Source organism: Rhineura floridana, chromosome 9, assembly GCF_030035675.1.
Source record: "Rhineura floridana isolate rRhiFlo1 chromosome 9, rRhiFlo1.hap2, whole genome shotgun sequence".
NCBI classification, from domain to species: domain Eukaryota; kingdom Metazoa; phylum Chordata; class Lepidosauria; order Squamata; family Rhineuridae; genus Rhineura; species Rhineura floridana.
Window position 1 is genome coordinate 13,384,305 of NC_084488.1, and position 21,803 is coordinate 13,406,107.

Consider the following 21,803-nt stretch of genomic DNA (forward strand, 5'->3'; position numbering starts at 1 on the left):
TCGAGGGGGAGCGGTTGGGGCGCGCGCGTGTGGTAGATACATTGGCTCCTTCTCGCGAGAGTAGGAGTTTTGGCGAGAGTTTGAGGAAGATGGCGCCTGTTGTGACAGGGTAAGTGCGGGGGGGTTCGCGACATAGTTCTTTCGGGGTTGCTTTCTGTCGCTCTTAACCCGTCTGTCTGGCTCTCTTCTCACCGCTGCTGTTTCTCAGCTCCGGATTTGGATGAGAATTTCTTTCTTCTTCGGCCCGTTAGCGCTCCTTCGCTTGGGGTACGGGTACGGGGAGAGGCCGCGTCGCCAGGTCATTGAGGGTTGTTAGATTCGGTGGCTGGGTTGGTGGTGGGAGAGTCTCAGCTTAAAGCCTGCGTTCCATTGAAGATTGCCATTGAGAGGGTCGTTATTGTGCGAGGTGCTTGACGTACTGAGGTTAATATAGCTGAATAAAGTGGAGGGTAGCTTTCCTAGCAATCTATGAAGGAAAGAACACATGAGACTGCCTGATCCTGTGTCAGGCCCCTTGTTTATCTAGTCCAGCAGTGCCCTACAAAAAACCCACTGTGGAATACACGTCATGATGTTCCTTTCCTTGCTTCAGGGATAAGAGGAACTTGGCAAATCTGTGTATTCTTACTGTTTTTTGGCTGAGTGCTTATTACTTTTCCTATTTTCCTAAGAAAAAGGGGTTGAAAGAAAACACAACAAAGAATTGAAGTGAAATATCTGACACTTTCATGATGTACATGTTGATGGTTATAATGAGGCATGGTCCCTTTCAAATGAGAGCTGTCATTTTAGCCCCATGTTCTACATGGTTAAACTGGCCACTCAGCATTGCCTTACATAACTAATTTTCCCAGCTGTCTTGCAGTAGCTGAGGTGTTTCTTGAAATTGGTTGGATCAAAAGCGTGTACTTGTATGTTTTGACTTTGTTGTGTGCTTCAATGGGAGTGGCCTTCTCCCTGAGTCATGCTTTGGGGCATAGTAACATATTGAACATGTTCCAGTTTTCCTTGAAGGGGCCTTCTTATGTCTCAGCAGTTAATGATTTCTTCTTTGTCTTGCTTCATGATGCCCTCTAATCTTCATTGAAGGCTATTGCTGCAAATTCCAGTTGCGCTTGGTTTAAGTTTTGGGTCATCTTCTGGCAACAAAACTGTTTGATTGGGGTATGGGGTAGGAGGTGTAATTTAAACATCTTCAAGGTAGGTGTCATTTAAATTAAATAATTTTGTTGAAAGTAAACTCTTGTTAGTGAATGAGTAGCAACTTGTCATAGAGGTCTATGATACTCAGATGCTACAGAAACAATTTCCTTGTAACTGCCTTGCTTGCAGTCTTACACTCTAGCTTGGGAAATGGAGGTATGCCTCCTTTATTAATTATGGAATTTACTTCTACAAAGTCTCTTTGGGATTAGTGTGCTGATCGCTCGGCTGAAACAGTCAGCTAGGTGTTGGCTCTATTGCGCTAAAGTAACACAATATGCTTACAATATAAAATAATATGTTGCTCCTCCCTTCCCCAAAGAAAGCAGAATTTGTTTCTTATGAGTTCCAAATTCCCCAAGGTTTTAAAAGTGGCAAGATAAAATAGGCTTTGAAATATTTGATTCAGTTGTTCTGTTGTCTGTATATTCACTTTATTCTGATAACATGTTCACCATGTGTCTTTTTTGCTGTTGAATATAAATTGCTGCTAGCATTCTCAACTAAAAAGCAGTTTCTTATAGTTTTAGATTTTAGTTACAAAATGATCTTGTATGAGTGAAGGCAAGATAAATGTGTGCTTCAGGATTCAGTTTTCTGTTGAAGTAATTCTGTAAGTATTTTGTCACGCATTAATTTGGGTAATAAAATCACTCAATCCATTTCTGACACAAAGTTTACATCAGAAATCTTGTGGATTCTGTTAACTTAGTTGTTTGAGCTTAGTACATTGAGAAGAGTGCATTAAGGAGGAGTTATGATTTTGTAGAACTTTGCTAATTGAAAGCTACTATTTTGGGCAAACAACATGTAATTCCCCCCTCATCCTTGCTTTCAGGATATGGGTCTCTTCTGCCTGGATCTCAGTTGCTGCTTTTATCACTGTAAAAATACATTAAATATTGTTGGGCATTTTATCGTACATAATATTTAAAAATATGTAACATTTTAATTGCACAGATGTTATGCTGAGACCCTTAGCGATTTTTAGGTGTCATTTTCTCAAGTAGAAATCTTGCATATTTGGAAATAAATAGGTTTGATAGAAGGGTTTGAAAGTAACTTTGAAGCCTAAGGAGAAATTCTGGCTAATGGAAAATAATACATGTTTTTATATGGCATATGGACACTTAGAGAGAGGATGAACACTAGCAGGAACAACAGGAAAAATTCATTGCCAATATATGACAAGCAGGATACAGTCAAGTGAAAGGATTAAAATGGGGTGATGTCACATTTTTCTGTTCAGTGTTTGTGTGAATACTGTAGCCCGTGTAAACTTGTGGGAACCATGGAGAAGATCCTATACGGGTTACAGAGGGAAGAGAGAGATTTGAAGGGCCTACAAAACTGCTTTACAATGTGAGGTAAAGTAGCTCAAAATGTTCCTAGGGCAATTGCCCAACTTGACCCTCTAAATAAAGTAAGGGGTATGCAGACGGTAGATCAAATCTACTGGTAGATCTCTAGCTGTTTTTCAGTCAGCCAGGAAGGGTTTTGTACTCTCAGTTGTTTAACGGTACCAATAAAAATGAGTTTCTTCACCTAAATTAAGACTACTAGAAAAGTAACCATAAGTGTATTTTTGTGTGGAAGGATTATAAGCTTAGTTCTGTTTTGATACTGAAAACAAATTGTTAGGCTTTGGATGTGCTCAGAGGCACCCTGTTCTTGAATTTTAACTATATGTCTTTTTCACATAGTTCTTGTGAGCAGATCTTAGGGTGCTAGTACAAAACAAAGTAGATTCAACAAGCCTGAAGTTTAACCACCCTGCTATAAAGTATTTTAAGACATTTGAACATGCTTTACAATTTTCATGGGCTCACACAACCTGTAATTATTTCACATGAACTCTGTAGTTTCTCAATTCTGAAGAGTCCAGATAGTTGGTGAATAGCGTATTTGAAGATATCTTTTCCAGGTGACCCACCAGTCGTGGAGTAGCAAAGAAATAACTTCCCCAGTTGAAGGGGCCTTGGAGGCAAAGAAACAAAATGACACTGCCAGAATAACTTCTGTTTGTCAGTATCTGTCCTTGTGCAGGTTGACTACCTTCCCTGCATAAAAGTGCATCATGTGGAGATACATGGGGTGAAAGGGTGACAGCGCACAGAGATGAAGGATACTGGATTCTGTCAATTGTGCTTGGAGTGTAACTCCAAAAAAAGCAACCAGACAGATTTCTACATCACCCAAGTGAGAGAGGTTTTGATACTGATAAGCTTGTGAGAAACTGTTTAAAATAAAAAGTCATGGCTGCAGACTAGTGAACTGTTCCATGTAAAATGTAAAATTGCCACACCCATCAGAATACTAAACTAGTTGGGTTTTTTAAAAAGTCTTGACCTAGTATATTATTTTGAAAAAGGACTTTGTTCTTACTTGCTTAAGTAATTTATAGACTGCTTGATATTAAAAAAAACCTCTAGGCCAAAAGGTTTATTCAGTTTTAGTTTATGGCATATTGGAGAAGTATAGTTCAATTCCTGATTTACCTGCATTCATGCATGTAATACAGGCATGAGAAACCTGCAGCCCTTCAGATTTTGCTATATTCCAGTTCTCATCAGCTAGCCAGCATGGCCAGTGGACATGGAAGCTGTATTCCAGCAATGTCTGGAAGTTCCTCATGTGTGATGTAATACTTAGGGTTGCAGCTTCACAGTTGTATCCGAAGTGTTTGTGATATGGTGTGCCAACAGTTCTGTCAATGCAATATTGCTAACTTAATGTTATTTGATATTAAAGTGATTAACTAGTGTTGGAGAAGGCATATATATGGATTTTTAGGAACAAGGAGCTAGTTGGTTAATATTTTTCATGTGTTACACTAGTAACTGGGAAGTTTCATTCTAGTTTTTATCCAGTTTCCATAACACAGTGTAGAAAAATACTAATGTCAAATAAGTTGTAAGTTATTGATTTGTTATATATATATCTGGCCCATTTCTTCAAGAAAGAACAACCCCATGAACTATGTTAGGCTTGCCCAGGGCTGCCCATATCTATTTGGCTGAGTGGAGATTTGATCCTGGATTTCCCATATCCACACAAACAAATTGCGTCCCGCTATATCTGTATTAAATATGTTTACAAACTCAAAACCATAAATTATTGGCAGAAAATAAGTAGTTCAAAATCTGCTCTGAGTTTAAATAAAAAACAAATTACAGAAAATCAATATATAGTCTTGAAAGAAGGCTCCTGGTTCTTAACGTTTTTAGCAGCAATCACAAAACATAATAGTCTGGCAAAGTGGCTAGAGTGTCAGGTGTGGATGTGCTACAAATGACTTATACTGGTATGTGTGGGCAAGTCAGTGGGCTTGTAATTTTGTGGGGTTATTCGCAAGACTTAACATATCAAGACCACAATGATTTGTGCCCAGCATATCTAAGAAATGCCCTCTTTCCTCATGTTCTGTCTCACACTCCAAGATTGATCAAGAACATTTTCCTAACTGAATCACTTCTGTGCCATGGAACGAGGGTGTGTATGGAGAATTTAATTGCTTGCCTCATAACTAGGAATCTCCCCTTCCTAGAAACCTATTGGAGCCTAAGCTGAGGATTTTTCAGAAGGTTTAATTTGTTTTGATTAGTTTTGGTATTTGATGGCTGAAAATAAGTAGTACAGAGGTTATTTGCATGCATTTTCTTTCTGTTAGAAAGCCCAATTACAAATTTGAGTTACTGATTAAGTTATGGTAACCCACTGAGATTTGTGGTGGGTCACACTGAAAAATTTGAATGAACAAATAAGCATCTCTGTCCTTATGTGGGGGAATGGTTAGGAAATTGGCTCAAATACAGTACTTGGGATCTCATTGTTTTAGGACTGTACAGGTATAAGATATACTCCTGAATACAATAATAAAAATGAAATGAATGAAATAAGACAATATTCCTAAGAGTGAAGGATTAGATATGGGTCCAAAGTATAAACTTACTACCAAGCAGACTTTTCTGTCTTCAGATAATTTTTAATGTTGAAAAATGTTATCATGTTCTGCATTTGGAACAAAACAATGTGAACAAAAGATTTTTCACGATATCCTTTGAAATATTGGCCTTAGATCTTCTTGTCAGTAGCATAAGCCAGTAGCCCTTGTTTCTCCAGTTATTTTGGTATTAGGGGCTCCGCCCCATGGGTTACCAGTGCTCCTTTGCCCCCCACAGGTCTCCAGTGCTCCCTCCCCCCACGGACCAACCTCCTTCGCTCAGTCTCACCCACCCAACGAGGGCCAGGCCCAGCCAGCACAGCCACCTCCGCTCCTCTTGCTTGTTTGCTTGCCCACCGCCTCCATCTCACATGCCTCACCTGCTGCTGCTGCTGCCACCAGGCACCTCGTGCACCTCACCCACTGCCACCACTGGGCACCCCACCTGCCCCGCTGCAGCCACTGGGTACCTCAGGTGCTGCCATTGGGCGCCTTGGAAGCCACCACCATCAGGCACCTACCTCCCACTGCCAGGCGCCTCATGCTGCTGCCGTTTTCGCTGCACCACCTGGCCTTGCAGTTCCACGCTACTCTTGAATGCTTTTGCACAGATATGCACCTGCACACAAGCATTCACAGATAGCATGACACTAAGACAAATATAATATAATAAGATAGGCCTCCCTCCCCATTTCCCATTAAACAGTACAGAATAGGCAGGAATTATCAAAAAGGAGGATAGGGTTATGGTGTGGCTTCAGTTAAAAGAACTATGGACTATTGTCAGATGAGTAAGCTTTAGTTTCCACTGATGCTCAGTAACCGTTATATGCATCTTGTAGGTATCATGGTATTCTTTTCATAACTTCTTTATAAACTAATTTTACTGAACCCTGTAAAGGCTCGGAAGCATTATTATTTTGAGGAAAGTTAGTTCCTGAGGGAAGAAAGGACAGAACAGTCTGATAGATAACCTGATTGAAGAGTGGAGTATGGAAAGAGCAGGCAGGATGATATATTTATGCCTTGCTTTAGCTTCTGCGAAGCAAGGGAATAGAAGTTGGAAGAAAGTTTTTGAACCTGAGTGGTATTTTGTGTGTGTTGTACATCACCTGGGGCACTTTAAAATAATTACGTTTATGAATTGCCATTCTAACATCACCTTGCCTAATCTGCTACTTCTAGGTTTTGCTGTCATTGATGGTGTACACTGGCAGGTACTGTCACTACAAAGCTATTTTTTCTTGTTATTTAGAATGGAAAAACTGCTAATCTTATTTGATGACTAGAGACAAAGTTTTGCAGGCTGCTAGGAAAAGCATCACAGCTTTTGACTTAAATAGCTTCTTGAACATTCAAAGCAGGTTGCAATGCGCATAAAACCAGCAAGAAACCTATTCTCTCTCAGATTTTGCTGTTTAAAATTTATACTAAAAACTTTGCAGTATCTATTTGCAATGACTGTGAAAAAATCATCAAAATATAGCACTTGCTGAAGATGCTTGGCTTTGGCGATTACCAAGGAGTAGAGATTCCATAGCCTTGTGGATGTTATAGTCAGTGCTCTCTTGTAATAGTGATTACTCTGAGGCACTGGGCCAAGAAGTCTGCTTATAAATATGCAGCGCACAAGCTGTTTAAAGCTTTAAATTGTGCCTGTTCCATGTCTTTGAAGAAGTGTGTTAGCTGACTGGGATCCTGAAAAATTATAAACAATAGTATTACTTTAATTTATAGAAGTTGAAGTATAAGCTTAATGATCATTCCTAAAATGTAAGAGCTAGGAAACCTTAAGACTTGGGTCATGGTAGGGTATAACCACAACCCAAGCTTTAGATTTCCTTTAACTATATTCAACTCTGGTTTGCTGACTACAATACTTTTTTTTAATACAAGCTGTAGAAACTTGGGGGGTTCCTGCCTTGTTTTGAGGTTCAGCTTTTCCTATTTATAAATTTCATGCTTTCTTTAGTGTGTGAAGAAGCTATGCATTTAAGAAAATAAGGAGCCCCTTTTTGCTGAATTAGACCAATGGTTAATTTAGTTCCTTTTTGTTAAACTAGACTTTTGGATGGTTTCCTATGTAATTATCTGGGATATTATATAGGAGTTTTTCAAATTACAGGAGTTAATTCACACAGTTCTCTTTTACCTGTTGTGTCCATGTAGGAAACATACCATGTGCAAAATATTCAGGTGATTTCTTAAGTACACATGCTGGGAATTGAACCAGATGACTGCCAAGTTCTACTGTACTATTGACCTACACTTCATGTAGGAGAACTAACTTTGCATTGAAGTGTGGAAACTGAAAACATTCAGTTCTTCGATGGTTTTCAGTAGGGGTATTAGTCTCAGTATTACTGAGTACTGTTACTCGGTATTATTAAAACAAAAATTCTCTTGTTTTCAAATATAAAATGTATATAGTATGTCAAATATCTTGTCTATGACATTCTCTTTTTAGTCTAATATATATCTAATGTCATTCTGAAAGCACTAGGAAAATATTTTAAATTATTTCTGTATGGGAACTTGAATGAGTTATATTGGCTTAGGTTAAAATAATTTTCTGTAGTTGAAGCCATCTCTCTTTCATAAAGAGTTTTCTTTTGCTTGTATTCTTCCTTTGGTGTCCAAGCTCCCTCATCTGGCAACACACTGCACTTTTCTTGGCTTTCTTCTTGTGTCAATGGTTAGCAGCAGATTCCTTTCTAAAGCATTGTGTCCTTGCAAGGAATTTGCACATTGACTGCAGAATAACCCATTCCTTGTAGGTTTTAAGTACTTTGAATAGCTTAGTGAAGCTTTGGATTTAGATCTAAAGAAGGGTGCTGCCAGGATGGCTTAGCAGTCTGGCAATGTGAAATGACCTGCTATGGTACTGGGGAGGCCAAATGTAGGAAGGCAGGAATTAGTGTCTATCTGGTCCAGAACTTATTTTTCCAAGTATTGGCCCCATAAGGAGGCAAATTCACTTCAGGCAGCAAACTTTCTTAAGCCAGCACTGGGCTGCTGGCTCTTTGTTTTTAGGCAGAAATCCCCTTCCTGTCTGCGTTGACATTAAGCCCTCATTCAGACAGAGAGGCATGTGCTATCCTGTTTCAGCTGTTCTGAGAGCCTGAATGTTGCTGTGTAATTCCTAGGGAAAACCAATTAGGTAGAAGGCAATTGTTGCCTGCCAGGGTGGGTACAGCAGCAAGGAGTAGGAGGCAGGTAATTAACAGCTGGTTGGACTGGTGTGCTGCAGGACCTAAGATAGCAGGCAAAGACGGTAGTTTTGGGTTGAGCAAAAGTGCTACCCCAGTTCTCTGCTCCATAAGTAAATGGGGGAGGATTTCAGCTATTGCAGGTCATTTTTTCCCTTAAACTTAGAAAAGCCTAGCTACTACGGGTTGCTGCAAGTGGTAGCTAGTGGAGTTCTTCTCAACAGCTGGCAGGTGGTGTCTCTCAGTTTCCCCCCCAGAATGCCCTGGATGCTGCTGTTTTCCCCCTCCAAAATTTACTAGAATGATACATTTGAGGAAGGAGCGGGGGAAGGAGCTACAGAGAAGAGCTCTGATACTGCCATTATTTCACAGAATATTTTGAATGAAGTGGAGATTATTATTCATGGCATGTCATTATTGGTTCATTTAGTGCTGAAATCTGTTACCTATAGCAAGAGTTGAATAGAACTGTGAGATATTGTCATATTTAAACATTTCTAGCATTTAAAAATATCCAGTTGGACAGTGTGGATTAGAGATTCATAAAATTATATCCAAAAGTTATTATTGGATATACTGGTGTGCTTGTACAAGTACTACCTCTTGTTCAGGCCATTCTAATTATTATGCTGACATGTTTATTCACTTTGTTTTTGTTATGAGTATGGGTGGATTGTTTCATTAACTCATGTCCTCCTTTGTCTTTGTGAAAAAAATGTAATGACTTCTGTTTGGAGCAGTCTGTGCTGTCTGCCTTGGGCTGAATTGTAATGTGAATTAGTTGGCTAAGCCTTTGGAATTCACTGGAATTCCTGCTGTCTAACAAAAAAAAAATTAAGGTTGCCATTGGAAGGGTTCACTGTTAAAACCAAGAGGAAGCTTGGAATCACTTGGAATTGCTTTAAATAGAGGAAGGGAAGGGCAGTGACAGCCACACACCCTCTAAAATGGTGCTGAACAAAGACTGTCACCTTGCTCTGCCCATTTATTCAACCATATTTGTTGTTCTACAGTGCTTCTTATTTTTATATGTAATTTTGTCCTGCCTTTTATAATGCTGGTATGTTAATTGTATGATGCTGTATTAACAATGTCTGCTTTCTTCTGTTAGCAGGCACATATACAAATAACTCACTCTCACTTCACCACAGGTGGGTGAATGGGTGGACGAAACTGAGAGCACTAGTCTCTTGAAAGTGCGTCATTGCACTACTGAAGTACACGGGTGTTCTGGTCAAATGAAAGGGAGGCCTTCCTCCTCTTGCATCTGCATAGGTGACCAATGTTCAAATGCAGCGACATCTTGCCTTTCCAATTCACCTTGCCACTTCTGATTCTAGAATAGATGTGCAGTGGGATTTATATATTTTTATTTATTTACTACAATAATATACTGCTTTTCCTTCAAAGAGCTCAAGCTGTAGCATACATGGATTTACCTACTGTTATTTTATCCTCACAACAACCCTATGAAGTAGATTGGCTGTGAGAGAGTGACTGGCCCAATGTTTCATGGCTAAGTGGAGATTTTGGATTTCCCTGGTTCTAAAACCTGGATGTAGCACTGTGTGGTATATTTAGGATTGAATTCCTTATTCATCTCCTAGATTTTGCTGCTATTTTACCAAGATATGGATGGCTGAGCTGGATGGGATTAATCTTTCTCAGCTGTGGTCTTCCGAGTACTTGGCTGAGAAATGGGGAGAACTGGTTGCTGCCCTCTGTATGAATTCTGCCTCTCCAGGCTTTCTGCTTGTGTGAATGCCAGTTTTGAGTGTTTCTTTGTATCTTGTGCTGGACACCCAGGGAACTATACGGAACCTATTGAAATACCAACCATACCACAGCTCATCAGTTGTCTTAACCGAGCGGAGAGTTGAAATCTCAAATTTAGTGTTGAGGACTGCCAGGAAGATTTCCCTGGGGACCCCATTGTCCATATTGAGGATATCTTGTCTGGGATGGCTGAGAATTTAATGGCTGCCATGAGAATTGTGGGGTTGTCCCAACATGTCATCGACCCAACAAATCTTGGACAATAATGTGGTGGTCTGAAAGTAGGGGTTTTTGCATTTGTTGCTGGACCACTTCCTGTTGAGATTTAGACTACTACCTATTCCTTTCATAATTGGAGGAACCTATTAGAAAGAGTCCATTAGCCTCTGGGATAGACCAGAAGAATTCCTGCAGGCTCTGGGAAATTCTTCAACTGCTCAGGCTGGTACTTGAATCAAAGTCCTGGTTTTTCTCTGGAATTCAAAGGGAAGACTTGGGCAGTTGACATAATTGCTCTTAAGTGCCCTTTCATGCTGAGCAGAGCCAGTGCAGTTCCATAGTATACACCTGAATTAAGGGCAGTGAAGCAGGTTGAGAGACAGCTAGAATGCAGATGGAGAAAACCTTGAATGAGTTGAGTCAATCAGAAATAAGAGCACATTATCAAGCCTATTGTGTGTCATGATGTAGGCAAAAAAGAAGTTATTGTCCACTGCTATTGTATCTTCACTTTCATCCACTGAAGTGCTTCCAAGTGGTTTGGAGCCTTTTGCAATCTGGTCATTAGAAAATGAGGAGGAATGCTTGGAGGCACCCCACATGTTTGCTAGTCACTTTGAGGACAAAATTACATTCATCACAATCTGGATACCAAGATTATTCCAGATCAACCAGTTGGGGTATCCAGGCCACCAAGGTCAGTTTTATTGGATGACTTTCAGTTTTTAAGGCATGTTAATTTGAATTAGGTGATTGACCAAGTCCAGCCAACCACTTGTATGTTTGTCCCTTTCACCTGTAGCAGGGAGGGAGTGTCTGGCTGGTTCCAGGAAGGGATAAGTGGATCCTTGAGACCTGAGGTAGTCCCAGCAGCCTTAAAGCAGAGAGGAACCTTTTACAGCCTGAGAGCTGCTTTCCTTTGTGGGAAACCTTCTGGGGGCTGCTTGCCAGATATCCTTTTCAATCAGGTTTTAAACCTGGTTTTGGCACAGAAACTGCCTAGTTCCCCCCATGGGGTAACTTCTGCTGGGAGAGAAAGGCAGGGGGAATGAGGCCCTGTTCATTTCCCTTGATCTCTCAGTAGCATTTAATGCTATCAACCATGGTATCTTTCTGAATAGTCGGTATAAGTTGTGGGTACTGCTTTTCCGTGATTCTGCTCATAACTGGATTGTCAATTGCAGAGAGTGGGGCTGGGAGATATTTGCTTAAGTTGTTGGCAGTTATGCTTTAAGGTCGCATGTGGTTCCGTGTTATTCTCCATGCTTTTTAACATGAAACTGCTGAGTAAGGTCATCTGGAGAGCTGGAGTAGGGTTTATTGATATGTGAACAACACCCAACTCCTTTTCATATTCATCAGATTGAGGTGGGATTCCTGAATTTGTACCTGGATGTAGTATAATGGACTAGATGAGGGTCAATAAATTCAGGGTGAGTCCAGCAGGTGGAGGCACCATTAGTGGGTGATTGGATTGCCTAGGTTAATGATGTTCAACTTGTTCTGTAGGGGTTTGTACTTTCCCAAAGGTTCATAATTTTCATCTGCTCATTGATCTGTCTCTGTCACAAGAGACAGGTACAAGTGACCTCTGGTGTGGATCAATTTCTATTGGCTTATAATCAATTTCTGGACCCAATTCAAAATGCTGTGTTTGACATATAAGGACTTACATGGCTTGGGGCCAGGGTCCTTGTAGAATCACCTCGCCACCCACATGTAATCTACCAGGACCTTGACATCTCTGCAGAGACCACCTTTAGAACTTTTTATTATAGGATATAAATGCTGTAAAATAGAGTGTAAGTTGTTCCCTAGTGATTAACAAAAATTGTACTAAATTGAAAAATACAGTGGAGACTCTAGATACAATATCTGCCTTTTAAATGATGAGTTGAGTAGAGCTAAATAAGCTTAATTAAATTTGAGATGGAAAATACAAAAACGATTATTTCTGAGATTTTTTGGGGGGTGAACTTGGGTACTTGGACAAAGGGGTGAGTTCATTGGTTTATCAGCAGGTGTGGTAAAATTCACTGTCAGGAGGGGCAGTACCTGTGGTAGTGGTTTCCCTGTTCTTTCTCTTTTATTTAGTTTTGCCAGTGTCACAAGCAGTAGCAATGGCAACCACAAGCTCTCCTCTCTGTGATTTGCTGACCATTTTCTTACACCCACACCTCCATGCACACACCCCAAAATTATTTGGGCAGAATATTGTTCTGTGGTATTGTGGCCAAAAATGGTGGCTGTCGCAGAATGAGGCTGTGTCCAGGTTATTTGGGAGGAAAGAAAGCAGGGTTGAATTGGTTCAAATCAAATTGATTTAAATCATGATTTTAAAATGCTTCTCTGAAGGACTCAATTTTATTTATTTAAATCACAGTTTAAATCACTAGTGAGGCAGATTCTATTTAATCATTTTTAGTAGAAGTACATTATTGTTTAATATAGCCTTAATACATAGTAGGTTTCATTGGAAGGTAGGTGCATGCTAAGCAATTCTGAATTGTTTTCAGATTAATTTTCATCAAAATTGGGATAATAATTTGGTCATTTTAGTACTGAAGCAGAACGAACATGTGAAGTCATTCAGGATATGAACCAGCTCCAGCTGTTCAGTTAATCATGATATTTTTGTCATGATGTCCTAGAATCACCACCACCAAACAGGTTTTTCTTCTTCAACAAAAACAACCTTAACAAAACATCAACATGGATTTTTGAATGGTTAACTGTCAGTTTTTAGATAAATGCAGAGTTCTTTAAAAAGTAACATTTAGGCAATTTCAACTAAATCAACATGAGATACTTAAAATATTTGGTGGTACAGTTACCTCAGTCGTCTTCTTCACCTTTGTCTTCCTTGTTCATTGTATGGAAAAGTAATACAAGCATTCCTGCCTTTTCAGTTCCCTACTTATTTCTCAGTTTAGAATGAATTAGTCCAAAGGAAGAAAACATTCTCTGTATACTTGCTGAAGAGGCTACTACTGTTAGAGCTGGGTCACCACTTCAGTGGTCTCCTCCTTGTTCATACTTACTCCATCTCCCCAAATCCTCTATTCATTGACCTTTTCTATCTTTGCATTTAAAGAGAGGCAAGGCCTTGAGAGAGTGCCTGCATTTCATGCACACCACTTGCAGAATAGGACTGATCAGGTTATCTGCCTACTCCATAAACCACTGTTAATGTATTCATAGAATATAACTAGAAGTCGTATAATTAGTATTCATGATGTTATTTTTTTTACTAATTGTTTTAAGAAAATTTTGAAATCTGATTTAAATTTTAAAAATCCAATTTAAATCAAAAACTCAACCCTGAAAGGAAGTGGTGATTGAGATACTGGGAGCAAGGCTAGATTCTTTTTGCTACCTCTGCCAGTGGCAAAATAATGTAAGCAACAAAGCCACTGCAGCTCCTAAACATAAGAAACGCCCCCCTTGATGGCAATGAATTTGCTGTATACTTCCTGAAAATTGGAGGAATGCCCCTCGATTCACCACCACTGAATGGGACTGCAAAATTTGGGGGTCATTTGGGCTTAGACATATTTTGCATATTCCTAAAGCCTCAAGAGATGCACCTTTTTAAGATAGGGAATGGCATATAAGAGTTTTTGATTTTGAATTGTAAGTTATCACTTCTTAAGACAAAAAGGCGCAGTAGTTGTAAAACTTTTTACAGTAGTTGTAAAACTTTCTGTTTTATGAGAATCCTTTTCCATGTTGGCATGCTCGCTGCAAAATCTTCTTAAGTTTTGTAGAAGATCCTAGGAGCATGCCCAATTCCTGTGGAGGACACTTTGCACCTCGCCACAACCCACTGTGAACTGTTTGGCAAATTGCTAAATACCAAGCAGAAGAAAAAATGACTTTTCTAAAGGAAGAGCGTATACCTTTGAATAAGTGGCATTGAAAGTAATTGGACTATGGCAGGATGCTTAAAAGCACCCCATCATAAAGTAAGGTGAAAAACTATAGACCCTAACATTGTGTTGATGTTCTAGACTAAAGCAGCAGTCATTTACGTAAATGGAGCCTTGGACTTTTCACCTTGTTTGTAGTAAGAGAAACGTTTGCTGGGGCATGGCGGTTGTTGTCCTTTTGTCTTTACATAGCGCTATGATGTGACATTTTGCCTGTCCATGAACTTCTACTGAAATGACTGAGGTGACATGGTCATAAAAGGTTAGTACAGTTTAATGGTATTGGGTCCAATGATAAACATGGGCATGTAGCCTCAAAACAAACTTTTTTTTAAAAAGTCTGAAAGCTTTTCTCTCTGTCAGTTTGGGTAGCATTTTATTAAGATTACACAACAGTGAACTCTTCATTTTCACTTGAAACCACAGAGAAAATATGAAAGGACATCTTTACAAGTAATTCTAAAAAAATACATTTTCAAATAAAGGCTTTACCATTGAACATTGTTAATATGAGAGAGAAAGCAAGAGAGCATTTTTCAAATATGTTCTATGGTTGTTTGATTTTGTCATGGAAAACAAAATAAAAGGAGGGGAAATTAACATAAGAAGAGCCTGCTGGATCAGCAATGGCCAGTCTAGACCAGCATCCTGTTCTCACAGTTGCCCATGGGAAGCCTGCAAGCAGGAGGCGAGTGCCAGAAGCGCTCTTCCCTCCTGCAGTTTTCAGCAGCTAGTATTTGGAACCATATTGCCTCTGACTATAGACGCAGAGCATAGCCATCATGGCTAGTAGCCACTGATAGCCTTAACCTCCATTAATATCTAATCCTCTTTTAAAGCCATCCAAGTTGGTGTCCATCACTGCCTATTGTGGGATATTAAAATACAAGAATTAATTTTAAGTATCAGTTGACTAGAAAATTAGTTGAACACAATATTATTTTATTAGTATGCATCTCCACCATTTTCCCAAGGAGTTTAAGTAGCACACAGTAAGTTCACAATCCCCTTTCCCATGTTATCCTTCATCATAGATTTAAAAAGTGACCGACTCAAGGCCACCAAGGAGTTTTATGGCTGAGCAGATTTGAACCCCGATCTTCCTAGTCAATGTTAAACACTATTATGCCATGGTGGTCACACACTGAAGAGTCGTTTTATAATAAAGTCAGCTGTATTGGAGCTCTGAAAACATGGGTTCAGCTTGGATAAAGATTTCTGAAAGACTTCGTTTATTTTGTTTCTAATCTTCATGTATTGTTCTGCCTTTCTATTTAAGATTTGTTTCTTTTTAAAAAAATATTTGAAACTGTTTCTAGAAATTAATTTCAGTTTAGTTGAATTGTATTAGTCATTTCCAAAGGTTTTCCGAAGAGTTAGTGTAGAACTTATTTTACCATTCAGAGAATCCTTCTCTTAAGCCTACATCTTGGAGACTGTATAAAGCAGCCCCACTTCTATCAGATTCCTTTTTTTTTTTTCAATAATTTTTATTCAGATTTTCATAAAACATACAAGACAAAATCATAAAACATTCAAAGACAAAAAACAAAATCAAAAATAGTTAAACAAAAAGAAAAAAAAGAAAAAAAAAAACAAAAATAAAAAATAAAGAGTAAAATATTGACTTCCCATTTGTCAAAGATCAAATCAGTTATAAGTCTATAATATATAACAATCCTGTCTCTTAAGTCATATTATAAAATCACTTTCCTCCAGTAGTTATCTTACTTAATCATCAAATCTCATAAACATTACTTTATTCTTTCCACAAAAAGTCAAAGAGAGGTTTCAATTCTTTAAGAAATATATCTATCAATTTTTTTTTCCAGATAAGCATATCGATTAATCCATCTCATTACTAATTATGATAATCTTATTGTCATAACCATAGTCAAAATAAACATTTCAATTAATCCATCACATCAGAATCTGTTAGGTTCAATAATTTCAGTAGCCATTGTTCTATTATCTCTATTAGTTCCATTTTCCATCTTCCATCTTCAGTAGTCTTGTTAAGTCCAGTAATTTCAATATCCAATCTTCCATTATCAGTATTCCATAATAATCTTGCTGTCAAAGCCATAGTCATATAGTAAGAGTCTGATGGGAATTACCTCTATCCCAAATATTTTCTTGCCATCCATTCTGAATAGGTTGCTGAAATACTGCTGTAAAATCATATCTCTGTTCTTTTTTTCAAAATGCACTGGGTCATCTCTTAAAAGTTTTTCCATTGTCACATGGCTGCAGTTAATTCCATAGATTTTCTCTATATTGGGCTCCATCACATCATTCCAGTCCAGAAGATTATCCATGCCATTGATAACTTTATCTCTAGAATCTTCATTCATTTCTTCAGAGATAACATTGAGTTCCAAACAATAGATTTTATTTCTAAAGTCCATAGACTCCAAATCTTGTTCCTGTTCCACGTTGGTTCCAATCTCCGGGATCTCCTCTCTCACAGGGACCCCTATTCCAGTCTCCAGGGTCTCCTCTCTCACAGGAACCCCTGTTCCAATCTCCGGGGTCTCCTCTCTCACAGGGACCCCTTCCAGGGTCACCTCTCTCACAGGGACCCTTATATCTTTAATCTCCTGCTTCATTTTACTCAATTCAATTTTCGTTATCTCAATCTCATCCATTATTTTCTGAAACATAGTTATTTCCAGATTTTCAGCCACTTTCTTAATTGCCATTTTAAAAGAAAAATATAGGAAAACCACTTCTTATTTCAGCAACAATTGGGTTAATACTCCAAACTTGGTGACATCACAGTATAAACAGTGCAGACAGCCTTATCTCTCCAATAGTTAAGTAAACAAAATGCAGTTCCCAGGATCGAAACAATTAATGGCAATCGTCAAGAAACAGATTCGTCAAAATAAAATAGACCAAAAAGAGAGTAGTCTCAAAACAGTATAATATTTTTCAAAATAAAAATCTGGAATAGAAATCCCTCTTCTGTGTATATCTTTAGAATGCAAATCCAGGACAGCTTTTTGCAACAAAAACAGAGATAAGCTATTAATTAATGCGTAGCAGAGAGAAGTTATGGCTCCCCAGTGAGATGTCAAAAACTGATCAATCTGGCAAATCTCTTTTAAACAGCAACAATTTAAGTCAAGTAAAAGAAAAATATAGAAAGAAGGGTGCTTGCCTGTTAGTGCGTTCTCTCTTAGAAGATAAGATGAACGTTCGCTTTAACAGATAGAGCTTGCTGTTGAAAATCCGTCCCACCTTCGTCGGCTGGACCTCGTCCCATAAATTAATGAGATCTGGTCGTCCCAACAAAAATAGGCTTTGAGGTTAATCTCTTCGTTTCTCCCTACCCGGGAGAAGTTTAATCAGTCAAAAAAAAAAGAAAAAACTGACTGATATATCTGAATAAGCTTCTTTTGAGGCAGGAGCCCGTCTCAAAAGCAGGCACAGGCTAAGTCACCCTTCCCGGAAGTCCACTTCTATCAGATTCCAAGTGCCTGATATTATCAAAGTCTGGGTATCTTTATCAGGCAACTTGTACACTACTTTTATCTTAGGCGTTCATGTTTGATCCACAAAGCTGAACAAAACCCTCTAGTATGGCAGCTCAACAGCTATTTAATAAATATCCTGTTTTGCAGTTTTCTGGGACTGCAATAGCAAAGGTGGAAGGCCAGGTTAGGTTGTGGGTTTGTTCAGTTGTTCAGGTCTGATTCATGTGGATAAAATGTGAAATATATGTATGGCTGGGATATGAAACTTCCCACCCATATGATATGAGAGGACAATGAAAGGGGACAACGGATATTGGAATGCCTCAAACTGGGAAAGATGATTGTTCTCACTACCTCTTTTCCGTCTTGAAGCTGGACAGGGGAGCACAAATGTCCCTGCAGTCGCCCTGTGCATCAGAGGACTGCAGGAACAGTCGGCTGGAACATTTATGGGATGTTAGTCTGCTGCTGGAACTGCTCTGCCATAATTCTAATTACAGTGCCTTCCAAAAGTAATCAGACCCCTGACCAGTGTTCTCATCTTACTGAATTACAAATGGTAATTTCATTCTGTATATTCAAAATCAATATTCAAGACTCAAAATCAAGACTCAAAATCAATTATTGTAAGGTGACATTGGTTTTATGTTGGGAAATGTTTGTAAGAAACTTAAAAAACTGAAACATGTTGCTTGCATAAGTATTCAACCCCCACACATTAATATTTTGTAGAACCACCTTTCACTGCAATAACAGCTTTAAGTGTTTTGGGGTAGGTATGTCGGAGGGATTTGGGCCCATTCTTGGCAGATTCTCTCCAGGTCTTTTAGGTTGGTTGGATGTCCCTTGTGGACCGCAATTTTCAAAGAGTGCCACAGATTCTCAGTGGGATTGAGATGAGGACTTTGACTGGGCCACTGTTGGACATTCACCTTTTTGTTCTTGAGCCACTCCAACGTTGCTTTCGCCTTGTGCTTGGGATCATTGTCCTGCTGAATTTCCTCCCAAGCTTCAGTTTTTTAGTGGGCTGAAGCAAGTTCTCTTGCAGTATTTCCCTGTACTTTGCTCCATCTATTTTTCCTTTGATTTTAACAAGATGCCCCGTCCCTGCTGATGAGAAGCATCCCCACAGTATGACTGAGGCATGGGCAGTGTTAGATTTGCGCCACACATAGCGCTTTCAGTTTTGCCCAAAAGCTCTATCTTGGTCTCATCTGACCACAACCCCTTTTTCCCACATCACAGCTGGGGCACTCTCAATACTTTCTCCAGATGTGCTTTCAGATGGCACTTCTTGAGTAATAGCTTCTTTCTTGCCACCCATACAGTGTTATGCAGAGCTGTTGATATGTTTGACTGGTGCAGCATTACTCCACTCCCAGCCACTGAACTCTGTAGCTCCTTCAGAGATTTGTTGGCCTCTCTGTGGCTTCTCTTACAAGTCTCCTTCTTGTTCAAGCACTGAGTTTTGAGGGATGGCCTTTTCTTGGCAGTGTCTGAGTGGTGTGATGCAGCTTCTACTTCCTGATTATTGATCCAGCTGTGCTCACTGGGATATCCAAACACTTGGATATTGGTTTGTATCCTTTTCCTAATCTTTGCATTTGCATTACGTACATTATTTCTCACTTCTGTACAATGCTCTTTGGTCTTCATTTTCCTTCAGATCGACAGTCTGACCAATGATCCTTCAACAGTGGGGTTTTTATCCTGACAATGTGACAGCAACTTTAATGGTTCACAGGTGGAGGCCAATGGTATGGTAACTGTGTCCTTGATAGGGCAATTTGTTTCATCTGTGTACACTGGTAGTTTCCACAGCACAGGGGTTGAATACTTATGCATGCAACATGTTTCAGTTTTTTATGTTTCTTACAAACATTTCCTGACCTAAAATCAGTGTCACTTTACAATAATTGATTTTGAGTTTCAGTGTTTCAAAGTAAAATATACAGAACAAAGTTACAATGTACCATTTATAATTCAATAATATGAGAGCATTGGGCAGGGGTCTGAATACTTTTGCAAGGCACTGTCAATTCACCTGCTCTTACTTAGTTGGGATTGTTTTAATTATTTTAAATTGTGTTAAATGATGTTGTAACCTGTCATAGGATCAATTGATGCAGGGTGGATTTAAAATGTCCTAAATAAATAGAATTTCTGAAATTAAGATAAGTTGATCAGATCATTTGGAAAGTGGTAGTCTTGTTGCTTTAGTCAGTAATTGTTCCTCAACTGTAGGGTACAAATCGCCTGATAAAGATACCCAGACTCTGATAACATCAGACACTTGGAATGTGATAAAAGTGAGGCTGCCTTACACAGCCTCCTGGAAGTAGGCTTTAAACAATGTGGTAAATACTATCCAGCTTGTGTTTGCTGACCCACTGTATGTCAAACATGATGTTGCTTGTGAACATGTCTTTTGTCATGCCCTGGGCTCTTACAGGGAGGAAAGGCAGGATATAAATTTAATTAATGATGATAATAATAATTTGTATGTATATGCAAATATCTATACTACATTACATGTGATGCTCTACACATAAGCGTTTGCGTGAACCCAAGAATCATTCCCTTACCACACTTCATGTAGACTGTACACGAAATAAATATGGAAATAAGCATAAACTTCAGAAGCTTGTGTGAACTGGCCTTAAGTTACCATTTAAATGTGGTTGTGTGAAGTAGGCCTGTGTATTTTGTCAGTACCCTTTTTGAAGTGACTTAAGGTGGAATATACAGTTAGCATCAAATAATAAATTTCTGGTGTCGTTTTTATTCTAAGAGACTTTCCAATGCAATCTTTGATTTTGCTATCCACTATTTTGGAGCTTTCTGTTCAAGCGGTATAATTTCCTGGTATTGGCTTCCTAATGCCCAAAAAACAAAGGCACTGGTGTCTATCTAAATGCAAAATCCAACTCTTCATTCACTTGCTTTTCATAATTTTTCTTATTCATAAAAAATCAGATCTTTTTCAGTTCAATCAATTCAATGTCAATTGTGGGAAGATAACCATGAGTCATAAAGGTATGGACTCTGCTGCAATAGCTCTAGCCATAATACTTTACTTAACTTCAGAAGCTTTGAAAAGTGAGTTTTAAGATGATTCATCATAGGCTGTTCCAGAATTGTAACATTATCAACTTTCAGGTTGCTAAGCTGCACAGCATTCAGGTTTTGCCAAGTTTTAAGGTATAATGTAAATTTTCCTGGTCATTTGGTAAGAGCAACGCCACATCTTTTGGGAGAATTCTCATTCAGGTTTTTTCCTTGTAGCATCACAGAGGAACCCACCCTATTTCTATGGTCCTGCTAAGACCGAATTTTCAAATGGCTGTTTATTGTACATAATGGAAACTCCACTTCCCATTGCTGCCTACTCCTTATATTGTGCCTCTTCTCTTCCCTTCCATGAAGTTGTATTGGTTCAGCTGAGAAATGGGATGGAGTCCATGCTCCATTATCTGCTGAATGAAGATCTGCCATTATGCTTGTCCTGCAGGGTTCCTCTCATTGTTAAACATGTGTTGCTTGATTTGCTTATGTTTTCAGTGCTCACCAAACTGTTCACAGACTCAACAATCTGATCTGCAATGTATATACCTAGCTGTATTTCTTGTCAGAGATGCCAGAGATTTTTTGCTTATGTATACGGTAGTATTCCAGACTATTAAATGCCTGCTTATCATGTTACTTGTGCAGAATAATAATTGCCCCCAAATGACTAGGTAGGGAAACTTTTGTGAACTGGGAAAGGGTTTTTAAGACCATCTGTTTGCAACAGTGACTAAGTGAGCTAGCCAAAATATTTGGACTGATTTACAAGGCTATTGATTTGTGTTTAAGTAACATTAGATAATGCTACTTGTGTCACAAAGATGGGTTTATTAGGTAAAGCTGGAGTGCTAATTCTATGAAAATATTGTTAAGGTTTCCTCAGTCCCTGTTGATCTTTTGTTCTTTGTGCATTTCTTCCATCTTCCTATCTATTAGAAGTCAGCAAAGTTACCCAGCAGTTGCAACAAAAGAGTCTGTT

The 21,803-nt window shown here is 38.9% G+C and overlaps 1 protein-coding gene across 5 annotated transcripts in view; it reads left to right on the forward strand.

The window, feature by feature from the left end:
- The window catches only part of RBPJ (recombination signal binding protein for immunoglobulin kappa J region), an 80,074-nt gene that overhangs the window by 12,287 nt on the left and 45,984 nt on the right, over positions 1-21,803 (forward strand). For 2 of the 5 annotated variants that reach the window (XM_061584157.1, XM_061584159.1), the window contains exon 1: positions 2-109. The exons of 1 other annotated variant lie outside the window; for it this stretch is intronic. In XM_061584157.1, the coding sequence (XP_061440141.1) occupies positions 90-109 (20 nt within the window). In that variant the 5' untranslated portion in view covers positions 2-89. Of the gene's footprint in view, position 1; positions 110-243; positions 268-1,043; positions 1,201-21,803 lie in introns of those variants that run through there. 2 more of the 5 variants (XM_061584158.1, XM_061584160.1) reach the window with 2 other exon arrangements.